Source organism: Penaeus vannamei, chromosome 4 (genome assembly GCF_042767895.1).
Source record: "Penaeus vannamei isolate JL-2024 chromosome 4, ASM4276789v1, whole genome shotgun sequence".
Classification (NCBI taxonomy): Eukaryota; Metazoa; Arthropoda; class Malacostraca; order Decapoda; family Penaeidae; genus Penaeus; species Penaeus vannamei.
Genome location: NC_091552.1, coordinates 49,041,164 through 49,051,163, shown reverse-complemented (window position 1 = coordinate 49,051,163; position 10,000 = coordinate 49,041,164). Strand labels below are relative to the sequence as shown.

Genomic DNA, 10,000 nt, shown 5'->3' with positions numbered 1-10,000 from the left:
TTTTTTTTTGTGTGTGTCTTCTCGTGTTCCTCTCGCATTCTCATACTCTCCATCTATTCCTGGTTCGGGCGTTCTGTGTAGCATTCCGGCTCATTTGGGAAGGTTAATTTGTTTTCCTGCTGGCGTTCCCTCCCTCCCTCCCTCCCTCCCTCTCTTCTTTACGCCCCTCTCTACTTTACGTCCTTCTCTCCCTCCCTCCCTCCCTCCCTCCCTCCTCTACTTTACGCCCCTCCCTCCCTCCCTCCCTCCCTCCCTCCCTCTCTACTTTACACCCTCCCCCCTCCCTCCTCCCTCCCCTCCCTCCCTCCTCCTCCCTACTTTACACCCCTCTCTCTCTCTCTCCCTCCCTCTCTACTTTACTCCCCTCTCTCCCTCCCTCCTTCCCTCCCTCTCTACTTTACGCCCCCTCTCTCCCTCCCTCCCTCCCTCCCTCTCTGCTTTACGTCCCCTCTCTCCCTCCCTCCCTCTCTCCCTCTCTACTTTAACGCCCCTCTCTCCCTCCCTCCCTCCCTCTCCTTCCCTACTTTACGCCCTCCTCTCTCCTTCCTCCTCTCTACTTTACGTCCCTCTCTCCCTCCCTCACTCACTCCCTCCCTCTCTACTTTAACGCCCCTCTCTCCCTCCCTCCCTCACTCCCTCCCTCTCTACTTTACGCCCCTCTCTCCCTCCCTCCCTCCCTCCCTCTCTACTTTACACACCCCTCCCTCCCTCCCTCCCTCTCTACTTTACGTCCTTCTCTACCTCCCTCCTCCTCCCTCCCTCCCTCTCTACTTTACGCCCCTCCCCTCCCTCCCTCTCTACTTTACGCCCCTCTCTCCCTCCCTCCCTCCCTCTCTACTTTACGCCCCTCTCTCCCTCCCTCCCTCTCTACTTTACGTCTTTCTCTCCCTCCCTCCCTCCCTCCTTCTCTACTTTACGCCCCTCTCTCTCCTCCCTCCTTCCCTACTTTACGCCCCCTCTCTCCCTCCCTCCCTCCCTCCCTCTCTACTTTACGCCCCTCTCTCCCTCCCTCCCTCCCTCCTTCTCTACTTTACGCCCCTCTCTCCCGTCCCTCCCTCCCTCCTTCCCTACTTTACACCCCTCTCTCCCTCCCTCCCTCTCTACTTTACGTCCCTCTCTCCCTCCCTCCCTCCTTCCCTCTCTACTTTACGCCCCTCTCTCCATCCCTCCCTCCCTCCCTCCCTCCCCTACTTTACACCCCTCTCTCCCTCCCTCCCTCCCTTCTTACTTACCCCTCTCTCCATTCCTTTCTTATTTTCCCCTCCTCTCTCCCTCCCTCCCTCCCTACATTGCCCCCTCTCTCCCTCACTCTCTTCTTATTTACCCCTCCTCTCTCACTCCCTCCGTTCTTACTTTAGCTACCCTTTCTCCCCCTCCTTCCCTTCCTACTTTACCCTCCTCTGCCCCTCCCTCCCTTCTTACTTTACCCTCTCCTCTCTCCCTCCCGTTCACCTTTACCACTTCTGTTTCCCCTTCCCACTTTTCATTCTCCCTTTCCTCCCTCTTCCATATATCCCTCCCTTCTTCCTCCCTCCGCATGTCTTTCCTATTTTTTCTGTCCTCTACCCTCTCTCTCTTCCCTTTCTTCCTCTTCCACTTCTTATCCTTCTTCCCTCCCATTCTCCCTCCTCATCCCCTTCGAAATTCCTCTCCTTCCCTCTCCTCTCTTTCTCTCCTTCCTTCTCTCTCCTCCCTTTCTCTCCTTCCTTCCTTCCTTCTCCTCTCTTTCTCTCCTTCCCTCTTCCCTCTTCCCTCTCCTCTCTTTCTATCCTTCCCTCTTCCCTCTTTATCCCTCACTCTCATCCTTCCCTCTTCCCATCCTGTTTCCCTACACTGTACATTTTCCCTTTTTCCACTTTTTTCCTTTTTATTCCAGTGATTACTATCTTCCCTTTTCTGCTTCTCTGTCACCATGCTCTTGCTCTTCGTTTAATGAATCTTTTCTGTACCCTTCCCCTCTCCACGCGTGCGGAGTGGATTTGAGAAGAAAGGTTTATGATCTTTCTCTTCTCTCTTCTCTCTCTCTCTCTCTCTCTCTCTCTCTGTGTGTGTGTCCCTCTCTGTGATTCTCTCTCACCTACCTCCTCCCCGCTCCCTCTCTCTCTCTTTCTCTCTCCCTCTCTCTATCCATCTGTCTGTTTTCCTGCCTCTCTCTCTCTCTCTTTCTTTATATATATGTTTCACTGGCTGTCTGTATGTCTGTCTCTCTATCTTCCTATCTATCTCACACTCACTTCCTTTCTCTGTCTTTCTATCTGCCTAAGTACCTATCTACTTATTTCTCTCTCTCTCTCACTCTCAATCCCTTTCTCAATTTCTCTCTCTTTCCCACCCCTTTCCCTCTCATCGCCTCTCCTTCCCTCTCCCTCCCTCCTTCCCTTCCCTCTCTCTCCCTGCTTTTCTCCCCTTTTCTTCCTTCTCCCTCCCTCCTTCCCTCTCCCTCCCTCCTTCTCTCCCTCCCTTCCTCCTTCTCTCCCCTCCTTCCCTCTCCCTCCCTCCTTCCCATCCCTTTCCCTCCCTCCTTCTCTCCTTCCCATCCCTTTCCCTCCCTTCCCTCTCTTCGCCACGACAAGCAATCTCAGGAAGACACTGGGGGCGACAAGGACCTAAGCGACACTGGTTCTGAGAGGACGCTGTCACATTTCCTGACGAGAGAAACCACCGCAGTCAGCCTCGACCCCTTTGTGTGCGTCCGCGGAATGATAATGGGTAGCTAGGCAGAGGCGAGAGGAACGGCCGTACACACATACGTACACAGAAACGCGTCCAGACGTTCGGATTGATTCGTGTGTACGTACAGGCATAGGTATGGATATTCGTATGCATGCATTCGTAATCAGTGACACACACATACTGGTGGATTATTCACACGCACGCACACACACACACACACACACTCACACGCACACACAGACGGACACACATCATAAACATAATTCGGACACACACGCAAATGCATGTAAGCACGTACATGTTGGTATATAGAAAGATACTGAGTATACTCGGAGATGTGATATCTGGTTTAAGTCTCACATGTGTCCTTGTGTGATCATCAACAGTGGCGTTCATGAGATCAAGCTCTCTGTGTTTTTTGTGATATAAGGAGGAAGGTCTTTCGTACACAGATGAGATACATATCGAAAACTTGTCATACGTACAATCAGTTCGTCATAACACGCGTGCCACCTGCAGAAGGCGCAGCAGGGCCTTATCCCGCGTGGGCCTGATTTCCCGAGTGACGCGACGCGGCCCTTACCTGAGAGACGGGGAGCGTGTGCAGGAGCGCCAGCTTGATGCCCTTGGCGGTCCTGCGGGGTCCCTGGGGCGAGGCCGAGGCGCACATGGGCAGGTCGGGGTGCAGGGCGGGGATGCCGAAGTCGGGCACGGGGTCCTCGTCCTCGTCGCCGTCGTCGTCGCCGCCCCCTGCCGGCGTGGGGCGCGGCAGGGGGGCGGAGGGCGCAGGGGAGGGCGAGCAGAAGAGGTTCATCACCTCCGCCATCGTCTTGGCCTGCGGGAGGAGGAGGGGCTTGAGGGCGAGCGAGCGGGGGAGGGTGAAGGAGGTGCTGCAGGTCCAGGCGAGGTCCTGCTTAGCGCGCGGAGGCGAGCGCTCCGCCCCATTGTGAGGCGGCCTTGGCAGAATTAGCATGTATATGGGCCCCATAAAAGCCGCGCCATAAAAGCAAAGTCACCTAATATTGCCGTGTGAAACGTGCCTGAACTTGGCGAGTGAGATATGAAAGATTCATGAGACCAGAGGACGGGGTGCGGAGCCTGCAGCGTCGGGCTTGGCTGATAATACAACATGGTATTTCAAGCGCGAGGAGTCCATGGCTGCAGCGCTCGAAAAAGCCTGGGAAAAGATTCCAATTCCATTCACTGAAAGAGGCAAAAAATAAAAAATCTTTTGATGCAATACACTGGGCAAAATTTACTTCCCTCAGCACAACGTCGTCCTCACCTTCAGGATATCATTGACGACCTCCCCGATGGTGGCGGCCTTGAGGAAAGCCTCGAGGGTGACGTCGAGGCCCAGCTCCCTCAGCCTCACCACCACGCCCACGGAGGTGATGGAGGTCCCGCCCAAAGCGAAGAAATTCTGGTTCAGGATGTCGCAGGACTTGTCGACCCCGAGGGCGCTGCAGATGATGCGCCGGACTCGGGACTCGATCGGTTCCTCCTTCTGCGGGGGCGGAGAGGGGTCAGGTGGGGGGGGGGGTAGAGGCAGAGAGAGAAAGAGAGAAAGAGAGAAAGAGAGAGAGAGAGAAAGAGAGAGAGAGAGAATGAAAGAGAGAGAGAAAGAGAGAATGAAAGAGAGAGAGAGAGAGAGAGAGAGAGAGAGAGAGAGAGAGAGAGAGAGAAAGAGAGAGAGTGAGAGAGAGAAAGTGAGTGAGAGAAAGAGAAAGAAAGAGTGAGAGAGAGAAAGAAAGAGAGTGAGAGAGAGTGAGAGAAAGAAATCGGAGAAAGGAAGAAAGAAAAAAAATAAAAAAACAACCAAAAAACCCTTCCTCCTCTCCCCTCTCCTCTTCTCCCCCTACTATTGTCCCTCCCCACCTCTTCTTCTCCCTTCCCCTCCCCCCCCTCCCTCCCCCACTCGAAATGCAGGCAACACCCCCTCTCCTCCCTTCCCCTTCCCCTCCCCCCCTCCCCCCACCCCCTCCCCCCTCCCCCACTCGAAATGCAGTCGAGTGCCAGGTGACTCAAAGATTAATTAAGTTCCTCAGGATGAAAGGTGGTGATGGAGCATCCCCGCGTGCAGGAGGAGAGCAGGAGGTGAAGGGAGCGAGCATGTGCTGGATGCTGCACTGAGTGAGGGGAGATGAAGTGAAAAAAAAGGGGTGGTATTAGAGATCAGATGCTGCGTTGTGGGGATTGGCAATGAGATTTAAAAATAAAAAAGAAAAAGAAAAAAAGAGAGGGATGAGGTAAATGATTTGAAATATAACCCTGAATATATTTTCAAAGATGAAAAGGCTGAGTTAAAATAAAATAAAATAAAATAAAAGAGAGGGATGAGGTAAATGATTTGAAATATAACCCTGAGTATATTTTCAAAGATGAAAAGGCTGAGTTAAAATAAAATAAAATAAAATAAAAGAGAGGGATGAAGTAAATGATTTGAAATATAACCCTGAGTATATTTTGAAGGATGAAAAGGCTGAGTTAAAATATAACTTATGGGTAGAATTTGAAAGGACGTAAAAAGTGACTTGAAACATGATCAGGAATATAAATTCAACATTGAAAAAGATAAGTCAAAATTTAATCAAGAATGTAATTTGAAGGATAGCAAAGATGAGTTAAAATATAGTCATGAAGATAATTTAAGGGATGAGGAAGATAACTTCAAAACAAGAAAAGAAAAATAAATGATGGTTATGAATATAATTAGATTTATGAATGTAATGATGATTAGGAATACGATGAATGATAAGTTTGATGAATTTATTAAGAGCAATCTATAATGACAACAATAAATAACATTTATGATAATGATGATAAGAATGATGGTGACAACAATCATATGATAATTATCATGGTAATGATGATAATAGTAATCATGGTAATAATTACAATAGGAGTAATTGATGATAGTGATGATTGCGATATGGTGGTAATAATCATATAACCATAATGATGATGATAATGATAATAGTGATAATAATAAAAACAATAATAACAATAATGATGATAATGATAACAACAATAATAATAACAATGATAACAATAATGATGATGGTGATAATAATGATAATAACAATATAAATCATAATGATAATAACGATAATGAATTATGATAATAATGATAATAATGACAACGATAATAATAATTATGGTAATAACAATAATGATGATAATAGTGACAATAATAAAGATAACGAAAGAATGATAATAAAATAATAGTAATGATAACAATAACGATAAGAATGATATTGCTGATAGTGATATGAATAATAATATAATCATGTCAACAAAAATGAGCGGTAAAAGTAATCATCATTATCATAATCACTGCTGCTAGTATTTTCATTACCCACAATTTTTATCTTAATCATAATTATTATCAAAATTATTACCATCATTATTATTGTAGCTACTTTAGTTTTTGGGTAATGTTATCAGCGTTATCTTTATCATTGTTATCATTATTTTCCTTCCTCTTACAGCTTTATCATCATGGTCCCTATCCTCATCACAACCACAGAAAACGGGAATTATCTTCCTCTATCTATAACGTTGCAAAATGGATAGCGACTCTCACCTTCGCTTTGTTGAAGTGTAATTCGATGTGGAGAGAAAGTGGAGCTGGAGAGCGTGTAGGAGAGAGCTTGAGGATGCGGCGTGAAAGGTGTGGATGAAGGAGAGAGAATAAAGAGAGGTATATATAGAGAAAGACCGTCTAGAGAAAACTCAGGAGTTGTGCTTCTGTTCTCGTCTTCCCGTTTTCTTCCCGTCACAGAAGCGATTTTTTTCCCCCGCGTGTGTCTCTCTCTCCATTTTCTTTTCTCTCGGTAAAGAAATAAAACGAATGCATTTGGTTCGCTGATTCATTTTGATCTCATATTCCTCTTCGGTTCATTTATATCCTTTCCCTTTTCGTCTATGACTGAAATTCATCCTATTGACTGACTGGAGGCTCATTATCCTGACCCGACTTTCAGAAAGATTTGGAGGATCTTGGAGTCGGGTCGGATTCGACGGTCGAGAGCGCCAGGATTAGCTCGGGATATTCGGATTTGCGATATCTGATATGTGCTGTGCGCTCATATGTGTACACAGACACAGACACACACGTATATATATGTGTGTGTGTGTGTGTGTGTGTGTGTGTGTGTGTGTGTGTGTGTGTGTGTGTGTGTGTGTGTGTGTGTGTGTGTGTGTGTGTATGTGTGTGTATGCGTGTGTGTGTGTGTGTGTGTGTGTATGTGTATGTGTGTGTATACTGTTCAAATATGAGATTTTGAATAATTCTTTTGCCAATTCTCCAAGCGAACAAATCCCGCACATAATCGTTAGACTTTCCCAAGTCCGAGACATGTTTACCAGTTCGTTTCTCGACGACGATGCTCGCGACCCAGATCCGTCTCACGTCCTCATCCTTCACAATCGTTTCATTAAATATTCATAAAAAAATGTTCTTATCCTTTTTATCGTCAATTCCTTGGCATAATAATATCAGCGAAGAATTGTGAATTTGTTGCAAGCTTTTGGCGCTGACTTGCAATGCCCGGTTTCATCTTAGAGGATTTGCAGCAGGCGTCTTACGTCACGCAGAATGAACGCAACTTTATAAGAACTTAACATCGAAGGGTAAACAATGTACAGTTTATTATCATTCTACTTGAATAAATATGATAAACTGTTATAGGAAAGGATCTGAAATAAAAGAAAAGAGGAGGTTGAAGAATGACCTTTGAAGCGACGAGAATATGGGTAAACAAGGAGCGAAAGCATGGATAAAGTAGATGAGAAAATGGGAAAAAAAAGGAGCTGACGAATGAAAAAAAAGAGATGAAAAAATTTAAAAAAAGGAGGCTGAAGAATGATAGGCGAAGCGACGAGGAAAAGCGTCTGCCTCAGTGCGACCAGAACCAGTAACCGGAGGAGTTGTTCCATCTCGGCCGAATCTTCTTCGTCTCGCACAGCTCCGGGGTCCAGTCTACCTTGTCGGGGTCCCAGTCCCCTGTGTCCGGGGTCCAGTCGCCCGTGTCGGATTTCCAGTCACCCGTGTCGGGGTTCCAGTCATCCACGGCGGTTTTCCAGTCATCCACGGCGGTCTTCCAGTCTCCCGTGTCGGGGTTCCAGTCATCGGTTTGAAGCTTCCACTCGTCGTCTTGGGGCTTCCAGTCACCCGACTGCGGCGACCAGTCACCCTGCTGAGGCATCCAGTCGCCGGATTGCTCCTTCCAGTCGCCAGCGTGAGGCATCCAGTCACCCACCTGTGGCAACCGATCGAGACAAGCGTTACGGCAAAGCTCCTGTCGAACGTGGCAAAGGAGACGACAAGGGACGTGGATTTCAGGTTGCCACGAGGACCTCCACATGGCAAAACATACGGGATTATCGACGACACTTTGAGCTCAAAAACAACGTCATCACCAACACAAACATCACCAACAGACGTACGAAACCCCACGGATGATCCGGCTTTTCCTCACACAAAACGACCCCAGGTTGTTTCCTCGGTGGGCGGGCGGAGGGACGGGCGGGCGAACAAACATAACAGACACAATTCGCACGATCACTTCACGGGCGGGAGGGCGTGAACGGAGGGCGCGAATCTTTGTGCAAGCGAAGGGCGTGGATAATAAGGCTTTCGAGATCACAGAGAGGGAAGACGAAGGTTTGTGTGCTTAGACGCTCGCAAGGAAAGTCCACAGGCAGGGAGAGACACTTGGCGACGACTTAGCGACGGCTTAGCGATGACTTAAGGACGACTTAGCGAAGACTTAGCGACTACTTAAAGCCGGCCTTGGGACGACTTAACGACGGCCATCAATGCAGAGCACCTTCTCCTTCAGGTCTAATCGATTTCAAGAGACGATAGACAGGACGTCAGGGCATCAGCTGATAGGGACGATGTTACTCTTTGGCGACGAGACAAATGGAAGAAAAAGGGAAAGAGGAACAAAGACAAAGAAAGACAAAAAAGGTATCACAGGGAAAAGGAAGAACCATGTATAGTGAGAACGGGAAAAAGTAGAATATGTTGAATGTATTTAAGAAAATGAAAGATATCAGTGCTAGAAATAAAGGTTTAGATGTGTCAGAATGTCAAGATGATAACACACTTAATTCCCTTTATTTTTATCTTATCTACGCCATGCTATTTCCCGAGACAGAGAACGCACCACGTGACCTTCAGCGAGAGACAAGCTTACCCTCAGAATCAGGATATTGTCCTTGGAATTCCTGTAGGACATCCTCCTCCGGTACATCTGCAGCAGCCCCTGGCGATCCACCTTTCCGCTCGGCAGGTGAGGCAGCGAGTCCACCACCACCAGCCTCGGCACCATCACCTGCGGCAGGAAGGTCCTCAGGCATCGAAGCAGGTCCTCGGTGATCGGTGTGTCTCGGTCCTCGAACTCCTTCTTAAGGACGACGTAGGCCACGAGTACAGGGTCCTCGTCCTCGGAGTCCTGCTCAGTGGCCGCCAGGACGTAGTGGGACTCGGCGTATCTGCGGGAGACGGCGAAGAAGGGCGGAGAGTGAAGGGCGGAGCGGAGGAAGGGGCTTCAGGCTGCGTCACTGCTCGACGAATTGCGTTCGAGTCCGGATAAAAATAGGACGTCGTTATACTATGACAATTCAGTGAATATTTAGGAAAATACACGTGATAATACTTGAAAAATAGGACATCAACGACTAGGGAAACATTCCTGTGAGTCTAAAGTACTTGGCCATTCAAATTCAAGGTCAGCATCGGAAATACAACAGAAATAAGGAAACAAGTCAGAAAATACATCAAAATGCAGCAACACCAACAAAAGCGGAACAACAACATTATTCTCAATCATTGTTTTAATTTTCGATATAGTAATAATAGCAATGCTAGTACACTAGTAGCGGATATCATAATGAATATGATAATGAATAATAATGACGATAATAATGATAACGATGGTAATGATAACAATGATAATGGCGATAATGATAATACAACTAATGATAACAAAAATAAAAACAAGAACAATAACAACAGCAACAGCAGCAATAATTATAATAATCACTCATTTCACTCTTATTTTTCCTTTCATCCATTTACATACATATAATCCTTTTTTTTGTTTATCTATCTACACATCTTTCACTCTAGCTTCCCCTCCCTCCCTGCCCTCTCACCCGCTCCTGTGCACGGCGTCCTCGACCTCCGCCAGGCTGACCCGGACGCCCCGCACCTTGACCTGCGCGTCGCGGCGCCCCTCGAACACCACCTGGCCGCCCACGACTTTCCCGTAGTCGCCGGTGCGGTAGACGAGGGCGTCCCTGGGCGGCGGCGGCG

The 10,000-nt window shown here is 47.8% G+C and overlaps 1 protein-coding gene across 1 annotated transcript in view; it reads right to left on the bottom strand.

The window, feature by feature from the left end:
* The window catches only part of LOC138860773 (beta-alanyl-bioamine nonribosomal peptide synthetase ebony-like), a 28,993-nt gene that overhangs the window by 6,797 nt on the left and 12,196 nt on the right, over positions 1–10,000 (bottom strand). Inside the window, exons 2-5 of the mRNA XM_070119090.1 lie at positions 9,841–10,000; positions 8,880–9,177; positions 3,959–4,180; positions 3,257–3,508 (exon numbers count right to left, since the gene is read on the bottom strand). The exon at positions 9,841–10,000 is cut by the window's right edge and continues 1,883 nt beyond it. Coding sequence (XP_069975191.1) covers positions 3,257–3,508; positions 3,959–4,180; positions 8,880–9,177; positions 9,841–10,000 — 932 coding nt within the window. The remainder of the gene's footprint in view (positions 1–3,256; positions 3,509–3,958; positions 4,181–8,879; positions 9,178–9,840) is intronic.